The sequence below is a fragment of the Tauraco erythrolophus genome, chromosome 4 (assembly GCF_009769465.1).
Source record: "Tauraco erythrolophus isolate bTauEry1 chromosome 4, bTauEry1.pri, whole genome shotgun sequence".
NCBI lineage: Eukaryota > Metazoa > Chordata > Aves > Musophagiformes > Musophagidae > Tauraco > Tauraco erythrolophus.
This window is the reverse complement of record NC_141468.1, coordinates 69,758,356-69,782,882: the sequence shown is the minus strand read 5'-3', so window position 1 is coordinate 69,782,882 and position 24,527 is coordinate 69,758,356. Positions and strand designations below refer to the sequence as shown.

The 24,527-nt window shown below is 43.9% G+C and overlaps 1 protein-coding gene across 3 annotated transcripts in view; it reads right to left on the bottom strand.

Moving 5' to 3' along the window:
• Positions 1–8,871: 8,871 nt before the first annotated feature.
• DENND5B (DENN domain containing 5B) overlaps positions 8,872–24,527 on the bottom strand; it is a 115,453-nt gene continuing 99,797 nt past the window's right edge. For all 3 annotated transcript variants that reach the window (XM_086610407.1, XM_086610408.1, XM_086610409.1), the window contains 10 exons: positions 24,364–24,445; positions 19,361–19,489; positions 17,929–18,050; positions 16,107–16,252; positions 14,265–14,383; positions 12,886–13,073; positions 11,173–11,255; positions 10,881–11,007; positions 9,906–10,080; positions 8,872–9,055 (listed from right to left, as the gene is read on the bottom strand). In XM_086610407.1, the coding sequence (XP_086466533.1) occupies positions 8,872–9,055; positions 9,906–10,080; positions 10,881–11,007; positions 11,173–11,255; positions 12,886–13,073; positions 14,265–14,383; positions 16,107–16,252; positions 17,929–18,050; positions 19,361–19,489; positions 24,364–24,445 (1,355 nt within the window). The remainder of the gene's footprint in view (positions 9,056–9,905; positions 10,081–10,880; positions 11,008–11,172; positions 11,256–12,885; positions 13,074–14,264; positions 14,384–16,106; positions 16,253–17,928; positions 18,051–19,360; positions 19,490–24,363; positions 24,446–24,527) is intronic.

Genomic DNA, 24,527 nt, shown 5'->3' with positions numbered 1-24,527 from the left:
TAGGACACACATTGGAACTGAAGATCAGCTAGTTCATTCCTCACTTCTCAGCATTGTGCCAGTTAAACACAAATGACTAAGCCCAGAAGAGCTACCCTATTTCTCACTGATCACAGCTACCCACACTACCCCTGTCTAGCACAAATTCCTGCTGACATCTGAAATTCACTTCTAACAAAGTCCATGCAGAGGATGAATTAAATAGCTTCTCGGGTCTGCAAGTTTTTCCCTAGTTATCCTGTGTTCCTGCTACTATGAACAGAAAACTTTTCCACAGCTTTAAGAACATGAAAGCTGGGGAGAGCCATGGGGTGATGTTTCCACTTACGTTCCCTGAAGGAAGCTTTTCTGAAAGTCATTTTATATGGGGCGTGGGAGGGGTGTGGAAATGTCCTGCGCACCACACCCACTTTCATCCAGCTTCATACTATTTATACAGTCGGGAACCACAGACCATCTGCAAGAGGTTAGATCCCAGGCAAGCCAATAGCCACACTAATTCCAAGCTAGTGAGTTCATACTACGCAGTCTGATTTAGAGCACATCCTCAACATAAGAAGGACATGGAGCTGTTGGAGCAGGTCTAGAGGAGAGCTACGAAGATGATCCAAGGGCTGGAGCACCTCTCCTATGAAGGCAGGCTGAGAGAGTTGGGGTTGTTCAGCCTGGAGAAGAAAAGGCCTTCAGGAAGACCTTCTAGCAGCCTTCCAGTATCTGAAGGTAGCCTACAAGAAAACAGGAGAGGGACTGGAGAGGAAGAAATTCTTCATTCTGAGGGTGGTGAAGCACTGGAATGGGTTGCCCAGAGAAGTTGTGGATGCCCCATCTCTGGAAGTGTTGAAGGCCAGATTGAACAACTCCAACTCTCTCAGCCTGTCTTCATAGGAGAGGTGCTCCTATGAAGCACCTCTTGATAGGTGCTTGCTTGATAGGACAAGGGGTAATGGTTTTAAAATAGAGGGAGGTAGATTCAGGTTGGATATTAGGAAAAAATTTTTTACCATGAGAGTTGTAGAACACTGGAACAGGTTGCCCAGAGAGGTGGTGGATGCTCCATCCCTGGAGACGTTCAAGGCCCGGTTGGATGAGGCCCTGAGCAACCTGATCTAGTTGGAGATATCCCTGTTCCTTGCAGGGGGGTTGGACTAGATGACCTTTGAAGGTCCTTTCTAGCCCTAACGATTCTATGATTCTATGCTCCAGCCCTCTGATCATCTTCGTGGCCCTCCTCTGGACCTGCTCCAACATGTCCATGTCCTTCTTATGTTGGGGGTCCCAGAGCTGAACACAGTACTCCAGGTGCAGTCTCATGAGAGCAGAGTAGGGGGGCAGAATCGCCTCTCTTGACGTGCTGGCCACGCTTCTTTTGGTGCCATTCAGGATGCACCTCTGCTGAACTACAACTACTTCTTCTTAGTCTTGACAGCTTGTCTTGTCCCAGTTTCTGAGCTGGACTTATGGATGGCTGTAACTCCTGGAAGAGCTTTGGACTCAGGATAAAAAGCAAGGGAGACTTGCTCTTTTAAAACATCTGTTTTCTCTTTCTCCCTTTTGGTGGGTAATCAGTTGCCATCCTCACACAACAGCCAAACAAGTATTTGTATGCATTTCTGAAGTGTTTAATTACACTGCAGATAGTAACCATAATCACTGTATTGTAGTTAGGTATGAAGAAAGCCTATTCTTCTCTCCTAACGATTGCAAAACTCTCTAACCATACACAGCTAGACAGACTAGCACATGCCGCGACACCACAAATCAATAGTTTTTAGAAATGCCTCTAAACTGGAATTAACCACAGATGAGACCTCATGGTACTTCTGTCCCAGTAGCATTGAAAAGCTGCTCTCAGTCGCACAGCACGGGACACCAGAGGAGCAGTTGCTAACCCCAAGGCCGAACAGCCTAGATCAACAAGGTGGAGACTGGCTGGAGGAAAGTCCCACTGCTCCGCACCTCAGCTCCCTAGCTGGAAAATGGAAAATGCCGTAAGCAAATTGCTTAAAGGTCTTGGGGGAAGTCAGAGAGACCTAGAAATTAAAGCCACATTTTCTGGTTTCTATCTCATGCCTCTGTAAGACAACTAAAGAATTTTTCTTCATTGCTAAATTATTAATATATTGTAAAAAATACAACTACCTTGGTCCATCATTCTTACATTTCACTTCCGTAAACTCTTTATTTTTTGATGTGTAAAGAACATGCTAATATATCACACGGATGCCTTTGAAGAAGTGAACTCGGTATGGGAGGACAGTGCTGGGGGAGATATTCATAAAGATTAATGCTAGCTTAGCCTCTGCTGGACTTCTCTAGGCATAATTAAAAGCAGCCCAGTAAGGTTTTTCCTCTCAAGGCCTACTGAAGGAGCCCATCTCTTCCCTCTGGCTGCAGAGGTAGGGTAAGGAAAATGGCTTCCCCAGGCTAACACTGGCCTTCGGGAAAACCTCTCGTTGAAAGCAGGAGAATGCAAGGATTGCAGAGCACCAAACCCAACATCTGGCTGCTACTGAGGGAGGAGTTTAATTTTTTAATTTTGTTTTACTTTAGGCTCATATCAGCTGGTCATAGGAGCAGGAAAGAATGTGCACCCAATATGCTGCGTGAAGATTGGGATGTCTCTTGCATTCTCCATGCCCCGAGATAGGCGTTTGAGCTCCTCAGGGGATTACATCTGCTGCACAGTCCTGCTGCCAAATGCCCTTTGCAAAGAAAACTCAACCGTTCGTTCGCCACGTTCACTTGTTCAGCCCCTACACAGCAGGGTTCGAACACCAGAGGCTGGGTGCACAGGGCACTCCACGATTCACCCCTTTTAACTCTAAGAGTAAATGGATCATTCAGGGCAAGGGTCATACAAAACTAAAGGGTTTCTACTAGGAAGAGGAGAGTTATTTTCTACAAAGATAAAGAATTGCAAGTTTTGGCTGTCTTTTATGTTTACCCCTTGTGTAAGACAAGTAGACTTGCACAAGTCTTGGATAACCACTACGAGCAGGAGGAGCAATATTTTACAAATTACTTTATTACTCATATCAGAGTAACTGGTGTGAATGCTTGAGCCTTCCTGATATAAATCACAATTATTTTACATTTGTGGATCCCACTGAGTTAGTTATTGAATGATAACAAGGTTGTCACTAGATCACACAGCAATGAGGTCCTTTATAGCAACGTCCTTTGAAAAATATGAAAAATATGCTTATTGAAAAATATGAAAAATATGCTGTGGGTAAGGATCGAGCAGAGGCCGTTGTTGTTCTTTTTTGTTTGTTCTTTTTTTCCACTTTGAGACAAAGGTAGGTTAGATTAAAGGAAAAAATATTTTGTCTGGTCACATCCTCTTCTGACAGAAATTGTTCTTTCAGAGGAGCTGAGATGCCCTGTGAGGTCTGCAGGGAATACAGATGGGCCCATTAAAGCATGAAGCTTTCCTGTAGAACTACAGCTTTCCACTGACAAATCAGCTTCACAGTGGCTTCGGCAGATAGTTTACTTTAACCAGCCACTGGATAGCAGATCTGTACAGTAATTTTCCCATTCCCTTCACATCCTGTGCTGAGCTCAAACCAGCTTATAATGATACATCTGTGATGAAATAGCAGGGGAGAAAATAGGAATGTCAGCAATTAAACGCTCCTTGACTGCAATGACAGGAGCCTCAACCTGTGAGCTGATGGGGTGACAGACAGGGAAGCAGCTTCACTCTTAACTTGAGCACAATTTATTCCAAGAAGCTTACCTGAAATGCCGGAAAAGAACAAACTAGATCAGTGAGCTGTTTCAACTCCTACCCGTGGACGTTTTCTCAGTTTTCTTCTACTCACCCTTTGCAGAAAACGTTGTGTTCCCAGATTGCATCAAAGAGAGCACAGCAGAGAGGAAGTTGTTTGCACTTCCTCATCTGGACAAGTTTAGTCTTGCTTTACCACCTCAAGTACTTACTGCCTTTAAGATGTCAAATCCCACTATCTCTAATTTACATACTTAAGCCTAACACATTTAGTAAGGAGGTGTATCGAGTATGGCCACTCCTCCTATTGAAATTTGACCACAAGCAGTTCTATGGATTTTATTCACATTTGTGGGAGCCTATAATTTTGCTGCTATGCTGTTGATAAACATCAGTATCATCAGATGACGTGTTTGAGGATTTCCACAAATACGATCCCAGGCTCTGAGACTTTTCGGTCCTGTCCTGAAATTCCGTGCCTTTTCAAAACCAAGAGTGAAAATGAATGAACCGACATGCCCCACCTCACATACACCATGCACGCACACATGCAGGGAACTGCATTTAACTATGCAGTTTTCAAAAATTCTCATGTTTTTGCCAATTCCAGCAGAGCTAGAGCTGGGAGGGACATGGTAGGGGGAATTTCTGAAAATCTGGTCCTACTTAAAAGAGCCATTAATTACAATAGTGGGGCATTTCACTATCATTCTTCTGCACCTTTTTTGTTGCTAGCGCCCATCTCTCCTCTATCAGCCTCGCTTCTTATGGGATGTGCTAACTGACAGACTGGAGGGCATGAGTTTCATTCCAGCTCTTTAACCCTGAGTTGAAATATCAGGGCAACCTATGTGAAGAGAGGAAAGAGAGCCTTGGCTGCAATTAATCCCACACTTCTCATTTTGCTGCCAACAGGATCCCACTCCGCTTCTCCCCACTCCTCTCCCTGAGCTCCAGATACTAAGGGAGAGCAACCCAGGCTGCCCAGCAAACACCACCCTGCTAAGAGCTCAACTTCACTGTAAGCCCATTTCCTTCCTTCAATCAGCCACACTTTCCACCTAAGCCTTGAAAATGAAGAGCTGGGCAGGCTCGGCAGTCAAACCTTTGTGTCAGAGGCAGAAGGGCAGGTTTTGAGAGCGGACCCTCACATCCCCTCTTCACCTCTTTGCTCCAGCAAGTTCCGAGTACCAGGAGTCACTATCAGCTGAATCATTTTGTTCAACTTGTTCTCTTTACAAAAACATGCCTTCCAGGTTCAGCTCAGCTCTTCTGCTTGAGACTCCAATCTCTCGGTTCCTCTGCAAGGAGAAAGTGACACCGGCCATTATTCTCACAGTTTTATTTGTAAAGGACATAGCATGAAAAGCTGTATTTCAATGTACTTCAAAACCTGAAAAACCCATGTCAGTTTGTGATATGTATGTTAAAGTGCTTGATAGAACAATACTTTTACTAACGTCGTCTTGAAAATAATCCAGTTCTTATTCAGTTAGTAATAACGTAAAGACAAAATATACTTAATGGAGACATTTAAGGATCATTTTAAGCTATACAGGGCACATTTGTACATTTCAAGTGTAACATACAACATTTCCCCTTAAGATGCGCACCTCCATTTGATTGAAAGAAGGAATTTTCTCAAATATGCCATCGCGCAACTATTCTAAAAAGACATTTTTGAACAATGGTATCTAATTATACAAACCAACTCGGAGCAAACGTGAGTAGATTTTTCACTAAACAGTAGAATTTCACTCATTTCAGAGAATTATAAATACACATTTTGTACAATAGTGAGGCATTTGATTCTCCGACTCCTTCAAGCTACCATGCTGGATGTTAGTATAACAGGACTATGCAAACTCAGACATCTGCACACAGCTATTGGAAAGGATTGTTGGGGTTTTTTTTAAAAAGCAGATATCAGAGAGCTTTGGTCTTTTCCAAGATTCCCTTTCTCAACCAATGAAGGTGCTTTAACACTGAAGTAAAAACTGTGTTAGCTTAGAAGAATCCTGATGGGTTTCTCACCATTCTAGTGGGTAGAATGATTTCTGTAAACCTTACAGAAAAGAGCCTCACAGTTTCCAACAAACAGAAATAATCTACTAAAAAAAAAACCAAAGCAAACCCACCACAACAAAGCCCCACAGTAGAATAAAAATCACTACAAAGAACCGTACTCCCAAGGCTGTCAAATAACTAGTCTTCTGGGAATCCGAGGCACTCAGCTGTGCCCCTTTCAACATATCTTAGGGTGCTTTATTGCCTACAAGGAAATATTAGACATATAATTTTTATTGTATTATTATTAATATGATGTGAAACCTGACAAAACCAAACAAGTCAACACTTGCTGAAAAAGCAGACATGAGGTTGTGTTAAAATTAAGTGCTAAAGGTTCCTTAAAGTAGTTTGAAACGGGGGAAGGCCCTGTTTTGAATTTAAAAATTTCTCAGGTTTTGACTTATTTTAACTTAAGAAAGCCTTTATGTAGTTATCGCCCTTTTCTCTGTGCGTGGTTTATTCATCTATGCGTGACCCTTAGAGGTGCCCACATTTCTACTTTATCCTGCTGGCACTTAACCCATGTCATGGCAGATGAACGTTATGACTGCTTAGCTCATGAAGAGTCTTTGGAGAAGTATGCAGCAGCATACTTTTGAGAAGTATCCAGCTAGCAAACGCAGATGCTGCTGCAAAGAAATCCACAGACTAAAGAGGTTATTATTTCAGTAAAATGAAAGTCACTTAGACTGGGTTGGGCGTGAAAAAATCATGTATAGCAGTCATTAGACATAAAAGGCTTGAGTTGTAACAGAAATCAAAACATCCTAAGCAGTCATTACCAAATAATGCTGCCACATGGTTTCTGGTGCTAAATGTGTAATTTACTGATAGAGTTAAGTACCAGGGACGCATTTTCAATTGCTGCTAAAGGGTTGTTATGCATCTTTTGCTGACTTTAAGCAGACTTGCCTGGCCACACAGAAAACCCTAACACCTCGAATTTCACATTTCTGGAAATTTAAGAGAGATGTCTCACAGCTGTGGGCTCTGACTACTCACTTGTGACACCATTCACAGCCTTTATGTTAGTTACTCACACCCACAACAGTGACATGGCAGTGCTGCCTACAGTATTTGGGATAAGTTCAGTCAGTTTAAGGAAGTACTAGCCCAGGAGGAAAGAACAGTTACTACAAGCTGGAACCCTCATCAGAGTCAACAACTCCCTGACAGTGTTATTTTACTTCTTTCTTAGAAACAAAAAAAACCTTCTATAATGTAAAACTCTCCCTTCTAATGAAGCAAAGTCACATGAAGAGTTTTTTTCTGGCTGGTAATATGACATGAAACTTTGACACTACAGTGAGGACTGTTATAAGAACTAGACAGCAGAAGGACCACAAGAAAGTAGAGAAGCTTGACAAAAGGCAGGTGAAAAAGCAAACCCTAATTTTCATTCTCTTTCCTTTTCCTTAGCTCTCATCCCTCTCTCCATCACGTGCACACTATACTGAGACCTGCTACTGCCCACCATTCCCAAGTCCCTCCCAATGCTGCTTGTGAGCACAGTGCAAGGCAATACACTTACGATATGAGTTAGGGGCCTTTCCCAAGCCACAGCTGACAGTGAGACATCCACAGAAATCCACTGACGAAATGGCCAAGATCATAAACAAGTGAAAACCAACACCTATATTTAAACTAACCTCCAAAAACCTAAAACCAGATGAAGCTACCTATGCCCTCAGATCCTTCCAACTCCCACCCACAAGAACGGAAGATACACTCTGTATTTTGCTGCATGGTATCCACAAGATTATTTTAATGTAATCCATTGTTAAATTTTTAGCATAGAGGATTAAGTTGCTCCCAGTTCCTCTTCCAGAGCTGTATCATATATATATACACATGCTGTATTACTAACACATTAACTGGAAAGAGTGTAGGAAAGGCGCCTCAAAATACCAAAGTGAGATTCTTTTTTTTTTTTTTTCCTCCTTTTGCTTCATTCCTTTTTTTTTTTTTTTCTTTGTAGCTGGGTAATTTAAAAAAAAAAAGGTAATCAAAGATCCTGTACTTCCTAAGAGCACTCATTCTGTAGGATAAAGGAAGACTCATAACCTGTCAGCATTTCAAAACCAGCCTATACAGTTCAGTAGCACAGCAACATCGGTGTTTGTGGCTCTACAGCAACAATTCTTCTCAAGTACAGCAAGAATTTGATATGAACCAAATTCCTCAACACGGAAAAAAAGTTATCCACAACACACACTGGCTGAGGGTGAGGGGGAATCAACAGAACATCTAGACAGGAAAGGGACACACTGAGTGAGTCAAGCAAGCCATCATTCCCCATCTTAGGCTGCAGCAGCATCACTTAAACAGGTCTCCTATACTCTCGGGCTCCAAGGCTGACAGCAGTCCTCCTCTCCAGTGTTTAACCATTTCAACGCTTGTCTCCTCTTTTGGAGATCAACAGAAATGACACAAAAGACCTTACAGAGAAAAAAAAGGTGGCTTGCAACTTCTGTGCATGGGAAGGGTTGAGTCTTTGAACGAACAGAAAACCAAGAGAGACCATGTACAGTAGGGTAAAACAGCATATGCTTACAACATTTCCAAGAGGCTACATAAGGATATTTGCTGTATTAATTTGCAATACCTGAAAAAAAGCCCTGCTGAGTTTGCGCTGTATTTACACGTTGATTGGCTTCTTCCTTGCAAGCAAGTAGCGGCATCCCTTCCCACCTCAGTCCTTCCCTCCCCCCAGTCCTTCCCCTGGGTTTAAGCTACTCATAGTCAGAACAAGAACATTCAGTCTAAGAAAAATTTCTTAGAGTAATATATTTTCTTAAAGAAGATAGCATATTTACACACATCTAACACATGAAAATACTCTATTTTATACTAAATTTCTGTTTCAAATAAACTACAATACTGCATCTTAGCTTTCTGCAGCTTTAGAGGACAGTCCCCATTGGGCACAAACTGGGCTTCCTACTCCCACTTCAACGGGCAGCTTCGCCTTACAGTGGTGCACTACCATTGCATTCAAGTCCTAACAGGTCTCCAGTTGTGGTTTGCTTGCTTGGGAAAAGAATAATGAAGTTCTCAGCAAAGCCATGCTAAACATCCACTCCTTTAATGAGCGATCCTTCTAGGATGATGTTGAAATCTTGCAATGTCTGTAGGACTCGGATAAGGGAGTTGACAGTCATGCGGTCCCGTAGGAGAGCGTTCTCCTCATACATCCTGGTAATGGGTGGACACTCCGCCAGCAACGGGATCCAGTGAGAAAGCAAGTGGTCCCTGCGAAGGGGATGAAAGGAATTGGTTTAGCACCACATACAACAGATCTCAAACTGAAACTCTTCTCCAAGAACACAACCGAAAACATGCAGTCTCTTTTTGCAGGTGGTGCATGTTGTTTGCACATAAGAGTTTCCTGTGTAATCGTAACCCTTGATGTCTTGTTAGTAAAATATAGGTAACTGAACGTATTGTAGGAAAGAAGATGGAAAGATACCAGCAGAACTAGACAATTGACTTTGGAAGAATTCAGCAATGTTTCCAGATCAGGAACAGGGAAAGTAAAACTCAGGAAAACACAATAGTTTTTCAATGTATCCAGACAGACAAGACAAAAATGGTACTTATTTCTAGACATACCAACTTCCGTCCTCCAAAATACAACTAAGCCCCCCTCTCTCACCGCTCCCCAAGTGCAAGACAGAAAGCATCCTATTAGTAAAGAAAGATTCAGCTGGAATAGTCTTGTCAAAATTATAACAGACATCCCATTTTCATAGGCAAAGTGATTCAATGAGGATTTAGAAATGCACCAGCTCTTGCAAAGGAACTCTGCATTCCCAAAGCAAGCACTTCATCAAAAAATACAATTTCAAGACAGATTTCATACATATGACTGTCAAGCTAACAGTTATAAAAGAACTCAAAACATTTTTAGCAGATTAGACACTAGCCATGTATCATTACTGCTTCTTTGCTCCAATTTTTCATGTATTAAAGCTGCCTAAAAAAGGTTCTGGATAATAGATAGGTATGAGATGTCTTAAAATGAAAAACTATTAACAACGGTGTAAAAATATTCTTCTAGTCTAATGCAAGAGGACACATATAATGAAGAGCAGTTAGGTACCTTGTCCCAAGGCAAACCAGAATTTGGAATTTGCCGTCCTTTCCAATGTTCCTTGGAGCTGTATTGATAGCATTCACGTAATGACAGAAGGTTTTGCATGAAGACCTCTGAAGCAAAAGGGCCTCCTCATTGTCTCCAATGTGATCACTGGTTTCAAAATAAGCAACAGCTTTCTCTGTGGTAGGTAGAGAAATCAGAACCCAGTGAGCAGAAGTACTTGATTATGACATAGAATTACATAAGAGAACCCTTAAAAAACAACCTGCCAAGAGTTATTGCACAGTTTATATATGGATTGCTCACTCTGAAGACCACAGGTAGGTGATGAATCTCCACCTCTGATACACAGCAGAGGTCAGCAGACTGGTCGATGTCTAATACAGTCAGATAACATCAAGGAGCCACACCAGAGTACCTATCAATGGTTTCATTGTAAGTGATAGGATCAGCTTTGATTTTTCACCTTTTCTAAGTGCTTGCACTCAGGCTAAATATCTCAACATGCAAGCGTGTTTTAAGGGCATAAGTATGTCTTAAATGACCACATCATAGGCCTACAGATGAGTATCACCAGAAGACCAGTGCAGTGATTAGGAGAGTTCTCATAAACAACTAGAAATCTAAACCTTTCACTTTCTGCCCTTTCCCAACTCTAACATCAATCGTTACTCAACCCAAACCTCCAGCCTTCTTTCTTTCTGGGTAGAAAAGCAGCTGTTTGAACATTCATCTATGAATAAATGACTAGAGTTTGAAGTGCTCTTAAATTTCTGCACAGATTCACACTCATCCCTTACAGAGTTTAATATTTCCTCATCTTCCATCTGGCTTCTCATTGGCTTTAAGCAACCTGGAGCAGGTGCTAGGCAGGAACAAATGTCACTCTAGCTGACAAGAATCCAAGGTCTGTGCGTGAGTAGTCATTTTGCCCTAATCTTTCTTCTCCTTCTGCCCACAAATCACATACCAGCTTACCTATGAAATCCCAGATGAAGACATTCTTATGAAAAATGCGAGCTGATTTGAATCCGTGGTGAAAGACCTGCTCCAGTGCTGCAACTAGACCGTTTTCTCCACACAACAGAATGGTAAGACTCCCTCTCTGTGGGAAAGGGAGAGTCTGTAAGTACAGCTTGCCTTGTTTGTATGCCAAAAGCTTCTAATCTAAAGGTCAACAGTCTCTACTGGTACTTCAGTTCCATTTCTGTTTATAAAAATATTTACATGCATTGTAGATACCAGGCAAGTAACAAAAAGTAGGAAGTACCTCTTTCTCTGGCTTGTGAAAGTGTTTCACGATATTGTTCACGGCTTCCCCGATTCCCTCTTGGATCTGTCCTGCATTAGGCTCTGTGAAATGATGGAGAGCATACTAGCTGAAGATACCAACTTTAAAACATTCATCAAATGCTCATGATGACATAGCTTGAACTGCAGGAATTATTCTGTATCTTTAACAGAGTTCAGGCAATCATTTGTCTTGGGTAAACCTCAGCCTTAATTAGAAGCAACTGATGAGCAACCCTGGAACAGTCAAATAAATCGCCCTACTTAAAAATGCACAACCCAATGATCTAGCTTGATAAATATTTTATTTGAGTTAATCACATCTTGCTCATCACAGAGTACAGCAGCCCTCACATGAAGAGACATGGGCTGAAAGGTTGTAGCCCAGTCATTTGACTCACTTCTACATGACAGAGGCCAGAAAATCCAGCGCTCATTAATTCCTGGCTTGAACCCACAATTTTTATTTAGCCAAAACAAGTATCAAATTTAGGCATATGTCTAGTCATTGTACCAGTGTGAGGGGCCACAGGCAGAGAAGAATCCTTATGAATGGTTCTGAGAGTAAGTTACCTTCTGTGCTAAAATGTATGCCACATTTCTGCTCTGAATCTGTTCAGCTGTATGCTTTTGCCACTGAATCATGCTATGCCTCCACCTGCTACCATCTCACCTTCCTACACAGATACCTGCAGAAAATTATCTAGTCCCTCATTCACTTTCTGATTAAAACAGACTGAACTTTTAAAACTTCATTTTAAGTAGATGTTTTCCAGACTTCAATCATTTTCATGGTTCTTCTATGAGTCCTTTCTAGTTTTTCAGACATATGTAGGTTGCTATTTGATCATCCTAAAATTTTTATTTTGGAAGCATGGAGTAATTCAGTACTATTTTAGTACATGATGACCTCCACAGCCTTTGGCAGGTCTAGCACAGAGCCTCACGTAGCTCACAAGGCAAATGAATTATTGGCCTTCATGTTCTCAGACCTAAGGAAATGCTCTGCAAGTAGCTCTGGTGCACGTTCCTCCAGCTAATATGGACTCACACCTGTGATGAGCTGCAGTGCTCCTGTGGTGGTTTTTAAACGCTTCAGTACTCTTGGAGGCTAATCTTTCTTTGCTTGACGTTTCAGCAGTAATGTCCTCTAACCTTACAGGAGCAGGACAGATTTATGAACAGGATCTACACTGTGCTCACCTGTATGCTTTAGCAGAGAATGCCTCACATGGCCCTCACAGTCCCACGTCTCATTGTAGCCAGGTGCAGTTACTCATGAAAGCTAATTTTAGAGATGTGAAGCTGGTATCCCCTAGGGTCCTTCTGGACATGTACTCCTCCAGAAGGCATCTGAACTGCCCTTCAGAGAGGACTGTCTTCCCACTGACTGCAAAGTGAGCCGGGAAGCTGAGCAGCATCAGCTACTGCAAATTCTGCTGCCTCCTCCTCCCTCATCTGATATCTCCATGCTCCAAGGAAAGAGATTATTATCTCTCAACTGTCAAATGGGTGTACAGTCACAGAGCAAGCTGCAGACATGCAAACTGGGGCAGGAAAAACTCATCAGCTCGCAGCGATTCCTCTGCACCAAGCCTTGCTTCAGTAGGAGCTCTCCTGTTCACAGGAGCTTTATTTCTCAGCAGTTGCTGCCTCCTTCTCTAGGGCCCTGGGGAGAAAGGAAAGGACTCACTGGTGTTCTTTCCTGTGAGGGAAGTGATGCTCAGTCGTCGAGCCGTGGTAGGTGATTTCTGCTGGGGTGGGGTACGGCACTGCTTGCCCAGCTCTTCATCGGACGTGGAGGACACCAGCTCTCCAATGAGTATTCGCTCCAAACTGCCATCATCAACACCCTTTCCCAACCATCGCCCGCAGGGAAACCTGCCGCAGAGCCAGCACAAGCACAGGTCAGCCACGCAGGTAGTCTAGCTTTGTCTCAAAGCTAGAGGGACAGCTAGCACCCATAAACACGGCTAACAGGCAGCGAATGCTCTCCAGCCAGAAACTTTTCACAAAGCAGAACTCAGCAGGCAGTGTCCCCTGCACCACAATTGACAGGACCAACCTACCTTCACCTCCGTCCTCAGGAAAAGGGAACTATGCAAAGCTTGTGTGAAAGCGTGGGACAGCAGAAAGTGTTGTACACATTTTGTGGGCCACATTTTGAGTTCTGTGGGGTTATTTTTCACTTCAACCCCAAATGACATTCAGTCTTTAAAAATATTATGACAATTAATAGTTAAATCCCCACACAGAGTTCACACCCAACTGCAGCTGTGATGGCTCCTCATACTCAAACTTCACCTCAAATTTTATTGCTGTACTTTTTGAACTCATTCACAGTCCTAATGAAATCCATGCACATGTCCATACCACCAGTGCTTGTATCCTGTTTCCTCCTGCTTTCCACAATATACTGTGGCCAACTCTGAGCTCTGGATCTCACCTCTCTGAATTACAGTTTCCCAAGTCCACGTTTAGAAAAAATATTAAGTCTGCTTAGCCAGATGATTTGTAAAACCGATGATGAGTTAGGAAGCCATTTTTACACTAGAGGTATGTACGTAATAGAAAATTACTAAGAAATCACCAAAACCTTTTATTTTCTTGTAATCCAAGTTACTGTATATTTGTTATAGTCCTTAAACATTTGAATATTTTTTAAAATAAAAAGAAGCCAAAGATTTTCCCTGAACTATCATTCCAGCTCTTGGGGGTTTAAAGAGTTCATTTGTGCACAATTTTACCACGCTACTTTAAATCAAGAGATTTAATTATCACACAGAAACATATGAATCACTTCAAAAGTATCCATACTGTCTGTCCTGTCTCAGAGAGATGCAAAGAAAATCCTCCATTCAAGTCTCATTTAATATTTACCAGATTATTTGACTTCAACTAGGGCTTCTGAAATGAGAGAACCAGGGGTGGGGGAGACCAACCCAACCCTATCAGGTACCCAAAGCAGCCTACACTGCTCCATGAACTGAGGAGAAGACAAACGCCTTCTTGCTTTCTCTAGATTTAACAAATAGGAATTTCAGACAAAGAAAATTAAAACTGGTTGCTTACTTGTACGTGTGTCCTGTTATTTCATTTCTGACCATGACACAATCAACCAGCCACTTGGCCAGTAGCCCTGAGTTGTCATGACCAATCTGAACGGTTGTCAGCTTCCCTAAATTCTGGCACTGAAAAGAATAACAGTTTTTACTTCATTTTAAAAAACAAGAGACAACACACACACCCACCACATGCACACATATGGTCTCAAATGTATGTTTTTATTCAGTTCCCTTTGATTTATACGGCAAGTATTTTCATCCAAACATGCAGAGCATTTTGAAAAGCAGAATAATTGCTGTAAGACAGGAGAAGAGAAATACCTTGAAAATAACTGTTAAAAGCTGGTGAAGAGGTTACAAGCACTCTTGTTACAACTCAAGGTTGTGAGCACTCACTCTGAATAATTCCGAGAAGTGTTAATTACGAATTTCTGAGCTAAGGTGATAAAAAGGTGTGCTTTTGTAGAAGAAATAGATCTTCAGTACAAACAGCTTCTTAAAAATGCATTTTGAGCATACTGATCTTCAGTTGACTCACTCTACACTATGAAGCAGTAACTAGATCCTTTACCATTTTCAAAGATCAATTTGCTTATTGTTGGGCAAGACAAAAATCACTAACATGAGATACTTAGGATCACAAGGAAGACAAGGGACTGTGAATTCCCAGTGTAATAAGTAATTGTAGGTGGGGCTGGCAGAAACATCTATTATCCTCACCTAAACACTTCCCTTGCAAGACACTAGCTTTCATTGCTTCTAATACTGCCAAACAAGCAGCTTGGGCTGGCGTTTTTCATAGCGGGTGGCTATCCAAGTTGGTATTTTAGGAAAGTTTCAGTCAAAGGAGTATTCCAAGCCATGTTAGGATAGTTCTTAGAAATGTCTGAATATGTTATTTTGCTTGTTAGAAGCCTGGAGATCTTTTCTACAAAATACTGATATCTGAATGAAAAGCAGCTACTGTATCACAAAAACATCCTCTTTATCTCTGTCAAAATCTAGGTGTATTTGAGCAAGAGTGTTGTTTTTTTACTGTTGAAGATCAGTCTGCATATGCTCAATGAATGCAGCTTCAATTTTAGAAGCAGATTTTGCTACGAAAGCACTCCTTACTGGATATGGTACAGCCTGGAGCTACAGGAGCCTGACGGGGCTTTCCCTGCAATTCCTGCTACCAGCTGCTTTGGGGTGGCACCAAGCCAACCTGTAATTGATGGGTGGGAAGGCGAAGGGGAATGCCGGGTAGTCAAATGCAAAGACAAAACCACAGCAAGCACAGAGAGAAGAGCCCAAAGGGGATGGTGGCGCTCTGGTTTGTCGGGGGTAGCACCCGGAGCTGGGAAGTTTAAGAGCTCAGGGGTTAGAATGGCTGGTTGGAAGGAAAGCAGCAATGTCGGACAACAAGCTGAAGCAGGAGGAGAAGAAATTTGGGACTGGCCAGAGGTAGAAAGGGATCTGGGTGGTGCTAAGTGGGAAGACAGATTGAAAGAAGAGAAAAGAAGCTTGGAAGTGAAACAGGGAGTCAGAAATGAGCCCTGAAAGGGAAAATTAGGCAAGGAGATGTGGAAGGGAATGAGATGCAGAAGTAGATTGGTTAGATGAGAAGCCTTGGGTTAGGACAGGGACAGCAGCGAAGCCTGTGGTGAAAAGTGCTTGCAGGAAACTTTCACCTAGCACAGGAGGGGCAGGCAGCGCTATTTTCCTAGTTTTGAATGTATGGAGACCTTGAAAACCTGGACAGAACCTGAAATGTTGTGATCTTAAGCCAAGAAACCCTCATCAGATTCATGTTTATTTGGAAGCATGTTTCCAATTGAAAAGTAAAATGTAAAGAGCACCTACTCACCTCAAATGTCATTTCTAGGTGGTTTTTAGGAATCTGCATTACGCCTGTATCTCCTAGTTCTCCTGACACACAGATCCAGGGGTTTGATGTGGTTATTGCATTGCTTAGTTTCTTGATGGGAATTATCACTGACCTGTAAGGGATCACTAAGAACAGGAGGGGGAGAGGGGGGAGAAATAAGTTACTCTTGACTAGTTTCCCCCGCCTCAGACAGAGTAAGCACAGTTTCTGGAGCAAACCACGCCTCTGCCTTGAAGGTAAGTTCTCGCCCCACGTCTCAGCAGCCTAACAAAGAGAACAACTTCTCTGTTCGCCCTCCCAAGGGCGAGACGAACCCGCAGAGTGCCTCGCCGCGGCGGCAGCGGCTCTCCTCCCGGGGCGGGTGTGCGTGCGTGGGCCGGGGGGTGTCACGGCAGCGCTCCCACCTCCAGCTTACACCAGCAGCTGCAGCTCCCGGGAGCCCCTTCCCGCGGTCACGGCTGCGGGCGGCTTCCGGCGAAGGGCTCGGTGCCGCCGGCGGCGGCGGCGGTGCCGCACGGTGGTGCTGCAGCCCCGCGGCACGACGGGGCCAGCGCAGGGACGGCGCCGGGGCCGGCCGGGGAGAAGGGGATAAAGCCCGTGTGCGGCGGCGAGGCCCCGCGGGGAGGAGAGACGGGGCAACCCGGGAGGTTATGGGGGAGAAGGGAACGTCAGAAACGCGGGCACGGCTGGTAGCGGCACGGCCAACGTCTAGAGTCTGATGGGTCTCTGGGGACATTCCCCTGATAATAATGATAATAGTAATAATAATATACATCTGCACCACCTGTACATGCTTAAGACAAGGTCTGCCACCCACCCCAATTAGGATTTGACTCAGGTGCTGCACACCAGCTGCACGGCTCTCTCCTTATGTTCCACAAGGCACCTTTCTTTGACCAGGTAAGATAAGCCAGCCTTTTGATTTTTTGTGTGCCATACAATGATATTGCACTTAAAAAAAAATAATACTCTCAAATTCCAAGTGCTTGTCCTACAGGGGAAAGCCATCAAGCTGGATGCCCCGCAGAAATAAGGTGATCAAGGATGAATAAATCCCTTTGCGCTGTGCTAGTTCTGGTGGGATTTATTGCTTTCAGAGGAGAAAAAGTAGAATCAGCGCCTGTTCTGACAGCCACGAGAAACTTGCTTCGCTTCACTCCGAACAGGCAGGAAAGTGAAGACTAAGGGCTGCCAAGCTGAATCCAAATAATTAGGTCATCTCATGGGTCCTGCCTTCTCTGCATTGTCCAGTGCTGGAGAGACAAAGATTCATTTTCAGATTTCAGTCCAAACTCTCTTCTCCTTCTTACCAGAGAGGAAGGGAGAGGGAATCTTTTTGGCATTTAAGGAGAAACAATGAGAGATTTAAAACATACAGGGGAGCACAAAGTGCCTTGTATTTCATCCTCCAAGACTTCCATCTCCTTCGCAGTCTGCACAGAGCAGGCTGGTAGGATGCACACTTAGCAAAGGCCAGAAAGAAGCATTAGCATGTAGAGGACTCGTCTGGGAGGGAAGATGAAAGAGACTAAACGACTCGGTGAGGAAAACCAAGTGCTACAGTGGCACTCTCTGCTGATTACTGTCCTTTGTGCAATGCTCTTCTCCAGAGCACTCCCACACAACATTGGCTCTCCAGCTGGTTTCCCAGAGCAACACCCAGCACCCATGAGCCCAGCAGCAATAACCATGGTTTCCAGATAAGGGCTCAGCTACTCAGGCACCAGCAACATCATCTCTTGCAAATCATGACAGCAACTAATTTTTATTCAGGGGGAAAAAAATTGATTCTCCAACTCACTGATTGTGGTGAAGACGCTTGTGAAGCAGAAGTAATCCACAGCGTTGAGTGAAAGCAGGTGATACAGGAACTGTTCCCGTTCTTCTTCACAGCGCAGGAAAGCGTAACGCTTGTAAAGTTTCCTGGTAGAAGCAAATACATTGCTTTCTTGTTGAAAATGCACTATGTTTCTTAAAAGGTGTTTGAATCTCAAGACACCAAACAAAGAGTTGATCTTCATGGGAGGTATGAAAAGTGAGATTTCTCAGCTAATGCGAGCTGCTACACATGTGTAGCTACACATGTGTTTTACAGACCACTTTCAGCTCCACGCTACCATAGCAAGGCTACAGAGTTTGTCTCATTAAAGGATCAGTTTTAGGTTTGCTGCAAAGCACAGATATAAACTAACACTGCTCACAACAGCAGACCTGAACCAACATACAGCAACCTCATTTCTTCTCTGTCTTGCCACTGCAGAATAGCCTTGTCTAATAACCTAATCTTCCTTAGAAAACTAACCAGAAGGCACCAAACAGCAGCAGGAGTCCTCCTGCTGCTCTTTCATTTTGGCAAACCCAGTGTACACCACCAGTTGCCTAAAGCAGCGCAAAGGCACACCAGGAGATAACCTGGAGAAAGCACAGAGCTTGCGACACTGCCTGCAGCCTGAAAGCAGCTGACTCCCAGAAAAGCTGCTAAGGTAGATAGATGTAGATGAAACTTCAGGAAAAGACAGGTCTGCCACCATGCCTTCAGATGATCACCCAAGAGGTGACTGTCTCCAGCTACTCCTCTTTCTTCCTGTGAGCAGATTTGAGTATTTGGTAGCTTCCGGCATAATCATGCGTGTAACTAATCACAGAGCCAGTTCTGCTAAGAATTGCTTGCAATGGCTAGAATGTTGAGTTTTTTTCCTAAACATGTTGCTTTGAGAAAATGAAATCAGGGAACACCTACACAGGCAGGTCCTTAAGTACCTGTGCTTGAAAAACAAGGCAAAGCTGGGGGAGCTGCTAATTGACTGGGAGGGCTGGCCTCTAACCCAGCCCACTGGTGGTCAGGATGGCGACACCTGTGTTCGGATTGAGTCAACATAACATGGGGCTGCTGTGAGAAAAAGGGAGTGTCTGCCCCTGCTGCTTCATTTGCACAAGATACAGTGATCGTAGGTCCATGAAGTGGCTTGGATCGACGTACTGATCTAACCAAAACCAAAGACCTCCTTCTTGAAAATTGTGATTATTTTTTTTTCCCAGGCAGATGGTCAGACTTCTGCACTGCTGGGTGGACAGTACCTCCTCCCTCAGCTACCCTCTGCCCTTCAATCACTTCTAGCAGGAAACCACAGTATCCAAACAGGGCGCCTGGCTGCCCCCGAGCCTGCACAGCACCTTGACACACCATTGAGGAAGACATGAAAGTGAAGGTTTGAGAAAAAGAGCCAGCTTACTTGGCAAGTGCCTGGTTGGAAAGCAGCTGCTTCAGGTGCTGAGACAAAAGCTTCTTCTCCAGAGAAAGCCTTATCCAGGCTCGGGCTCGCCCCACATCAGTCTTTATCTCACTCATGTTCTGAACATGCCTGAAACAGGTGGGAAAAAAATAAATAAATAGATGAATCATAAAAATTCTACATGCTTCAAATGGCAACATCCAGTGTGATGCAGCAGGTGAGCTGGAAAACATTTCCTGACATCATTTCTAGAGAAAGAGACCCTCAGCATGGCCCTGCAGAGCCCTACACTGTGGCACTGAGACTTTCCAGCAGCCCAGGCTGGCCCGGGGACATGGGGCAGCCCTTCCCAGGCTCGGCAAGTTGCAACCTGGATGCACTATAGCCTGTATCAGCTGCTTTGTGTCCTGGCCTTTGTTTGGTCAAGGTGAGCAGGGGTAGATCTGCACTGCCTGAGGTTTTCTCCAAACCACGATCTACTCTGAAGGCCCCAACAAATCCCTTGATGGTGGCAGCAATGGGAAATCTGAGAAAAAGAGGATTGTTGGGGAAAAGCAGTGATGGGCGGTCACAAGCAGAATCACATTTTCAGGGATATGAGGCCCTTGTGCAAGTGATAATCTGAACAGCCCTCCACCACATGCTTGGTCTGTAGGAAAGCAGAACTGTTCCATAGGGGCTTTCTTCTACGGTTTTGCTTTTCTTTTTTTAAACTTCCCATATTTCAGCTTGGAGAATGCCAGAAACCCTAGATTTAGAGCACAGGGAGCTTTAGAAGAGGAAGAGAACTGCCACGGCAGGGCAAAGCTGCTTCTAAAAACCCCCCACTTGGTTAAATAAAGAGCAAGAAAAATGAGTAACAGTTTCCAGCAGGGGAAAGAAAAGACTGCAATTTCTTAATTTTCACGCCATTTGCATGTTAAGTGCACAGGCGATTCAGCCCTCCAAACCTCCCTGGCAGGCTCCAAGTACCATCAGCTGAGCCTGAACTGATCTCTGTTGCGATTTACTTTCCAACTCCTGCATCTTCCTTGAAGGCCCACCCCGTGCATTGCTGAGCATTAGGCAATGTGGCAATATCTACTCCAAAGAAAACCCAACAAAGTCATGCTGTGACTGATGCTTTTTACGTTGATTACTATAGTCTCACTGTCTCGTGCTTTCCCCCATCTGTTACACCCAAGTGCCTGCTTTGCGTTATATTTAGACCCTGTGTTATCTGAGAAAAATACTCTCTTGTTTATAGAGCTTCTAAGATAACAGGACTAGAGCCTTAAGGGCAAATTTGCAAAGTACAACTTAGTGCTGTCCAGAAATACGTTTGCTCTGCACAGATGAGGTGGATACCAGACACAGCTCAGCAGCACCATTCTCTGCCAGGCTGATCCGAATTCTCAAAGTACAGGTCTGCTTTTGCAATCCAAGCTGAGGTGTCTGTATCACACAGCTCTGCGCTGTATGTACATATATGAAGCACCATCAGGAAGAAACGATCTATAGGCATAATGGTAGCTTGCCAGTGGGCAAAATCTAGGCTACTTTAAACCCTTTTTTTAAAAAAAAGAAAGAAAAAAATCAGAAAAAAAGAATTTTTGAACTTCTGTTTCCTAAAATGACACATGGATAGTTCTCTAATGAACCAGGTGAGAAGTACAAACTCTGAGTGAGCTGTAAAACAAACCTGGGAGGGCACATTGTGCTCACATATAGGTCCTTGCCCTTCATAGGCAAGCTCAGCAGCCTCCCTCTGTCAGCAGCGATGCCCGACCAGCTGAATCACTGCCAAGAGCCTCGCTCCGGGCACTGGAAAGCCCTTCCTGGCTCAGAGCGTGGCAGCCAGCGTTAGACCTTCCAACCCAGAGAGCTGGGCACATGATCCAGAGTCCTTGTGAGACAGGAGGTGTGCTACACTCAACTACATCGGGCTGAGACACTCTCCTCAGACATTTCAGGTCTTCTGAGATGGGAAGATCAAAGCACAGGCTATCATCTCCCTCCCTCCCCTTCCTCCCTAGTGCTCGGCTTGAAATACATCTAATATGAAACACTGAGTAGAATATGTTATTTTACTGTGAGAAGATTCAAGTACAGATGGACTCAACCTTCTTCCATGCATGCTCTGTACCTCTTCATTACCTGTTTCTGGTTCAGGCCACATTGGCATTAATTGCACATTTGGGAAAAATAAGGATCTGCAATCACACAGCTTGCCAGAAACATTAAAAAGATTTGGTAATCAGTCTTGGTGTCAGCAGAAGCAGAGTGTAACAGAACAGAGCATTCAGGAACTCAAATTTATTTCACTCTCAGTTGTGAGAGTTGGAACAGCTCTATTTTTATCGGTGACCTAAGCACTGTGCGCTCAGCACCACACAGCAAACTCTTCTTGTCAGAGCACTGAGCAGCAATTTCAGTGCAACTCCCTAGGTTAGGACTTGCTTTTAATCCCATTAGTAATAAAGAAAAATCTATTTTCCCTGTCACATGTAAGCCTGGGGTATGGCGAGACATACCCTCTGCAAATAGCTGTGCTGACAGAAGAGGTTACAGCTGCTCAGTATCCCCATGCCCCCGAGGACACTGTGGATGCTGCCAGTCCCAGCACAGTCAGAAATGAGCCACACTAGCTCATTCTGTGTAGGTAGCTGGTCTTTACTAACCCAGCTTCTTTTGACTGCAGCAGGTTAAGCATCACTGGACCAGTGCCCAGGGCTTGCATCCCTTGCTGCAAGCTCCCCGTGGAGGAGGAGACACGATGCAGGCATGACAGCAAGTGCTGGTAGCAAGGAAGGGCTTGCCTGAAGGGGAAGGACCCGAAACTTAAACCCCAGCTGGACCAAAGGTTTCGGGGAGTTGCCTTGGCACTGACTGGTCCGGCTGGACACTCAGCGATGTGCCTGAGGGGTAAGGCCATGCAGGAGACAGGCTGCAGCAGGAGCTGGAAGAGATGCTGCAGATCCTCGCCCTGGGGAAAGGCTGAAGGACACACCTCAAACACACTTGTGCAGAGACTCTCCACGCAGAGAAACAAAATAAACGTCTCGAGCATCTTCCTTACCACATCTAAGATGCCTGGCTTTGTGAGGGAGGCACGACACACCACGTTACCTGTAGCACAGGCTCGTTGCACGTTCAGCACAGGCTCATTGCACGTTCAGATCGTGACTGTGATTCAGCCCTGCTTTTTAAGTTGTTTACATAACCTTGCATGAGCCATCAAAAACAAGCTGTGCTTAAGGCAATGCTTAATCCTCCAGCCGTCAGTTCAGTTAGCACTGCAAACCTGGCAATTTAACAATTACCCATCCTTCTAACTTCAGCATAAATCTGTGTGTGCAAACAAGTATTAAGCAACATTCGTTCCAAGCAGGAGAAAGCATGCCACAAGATTACGGATGACAAATTCAACTCGCCATCTGCCCCGCGTTTTCTGTGACCAGACATGTTTGTGGACAATCACAAATACTCAAGATATTACAAAAGCTAGTGTTCTGCCTCTGTGCTTTTTCTCTGAAAAGCAGCAGAAACTCTCTTGTGATTTAAGCCAGAGAGCTCAAATCTGTGCTGGCCTTTCACTACTCAAGTAGAAGTACATGGCAGACGGAACGCACGCATGCAGCAGCAAGCACACGTGGCCTCCTCTGTTGGCAACCCCCGCCCAGCACGCAAGTTTCCGCTCCAGATCCTCCTCCATCCTTTCCTCAGACTGACCCTCTACATGCCTGTCAGCCTCACAGGACTGAATTAAGTAAATAGCTGCCACGTCCCATGAGGGGGATGCTAAAATGACAGACACGTGTTCAAAATGACCTCTTGGCATTATACTCCTAATTATACTGTATGCATTTTCCCTCCCTCTTTCGTATGTTGTTTTAGCCTTACGTGGCGTGTCATATTCTTTGAAATCAGAACACAAGACTCAAACTACATAGCATGAAACAAAAAGGTTGCACACTGCAGGTGGGAAGCACGGTCATTTTCTTTCGGAAAAGTCTGATCATGTGGGATTCTCACATCAGAAAAACAAACAAAAAAATCTAACACCACACATGGTAAAAATCACATCACTGTAATCATGTTTTTGTGAACTAACTACAATTAAACTTATTTTTACCATGAGATTTTTTTGCCATTTTTTACACAGAAGAAGGACAGAATTACAAGAAACAACACTTGTGTTGCCTCACACATTAAATTGCTAGCAATTGCTAGCAGTTCTCTACAGATGTGTATTATTGCATTACTCCTCCGCTCTTTCCATGGCACTTTTACCCCACTGCAATGCTCAGCCATAGCAAGTGAAATGTCAAAACAGTGGCTTAACCTGGTAGTGCCTTGGTCAAGGAGATGCTCTGAAGAACAACTGCCTGGTGCTGTCACATCAGCCTCCACCTCTTCTTACTCTCTAAACTTTCCAGTTTCCAACCAACACTTCCTAAACAGCTCTCCGGAGCCAGGCTATCATCTCCTACAGATCACCTGCCCTGACTTCACATTCCAACTTCAAAACTCACCCAAACACTAGGTTTGATTACATTTCTAAACTTGTACATTTATTACTATTTGTCATAAAATGCTAACTGAAAAGAAAGAATATCGCTCAGGCATTGCAAGCAGGTTTTTATATCCCTTTGCTTTGTCTATCAACTGTACGTGCTTGGTCAGTAATTTAAAATAAACTAAAAGAAACGAACTCAAAGTACCAAGGAATTCAACACATCTGCTGTTATTTGTAGAAGTTAGCTTTATTGCTAGAAGAACCTCCTGGGGAAAACAAAAACTCCAGTAAAACTTGTGTGTTTTTCATTGTCTTTCAGCTAAAATAAATCAAGTAAGCATGCAAAAAAGTTTTGTACAATAAAACGGCAACACTTTGTAGATTTGAACGTGGGCTAAGGAGAAGGTTTAATTCTCCTTAGCCTGTGTAAACTCAGCGCCAGTGAGGATCTTTACCTTATGCTACACAATTAAAACCACAATTAATGCTTTAGGAAACTGTGTACCTCATATCTTGTATCAGGGAAACCCTCAAAGTAGGCAGAGTAATTCCTGATTCAGACTTTCGCCTTTCTGTTCCAACAGCAACTACGATGGAGAAAATATATGAAGTTAATACAAAATTACAGTAATGGTCTGCAAAACATTTGTTTTACATACAGCTGTAAAC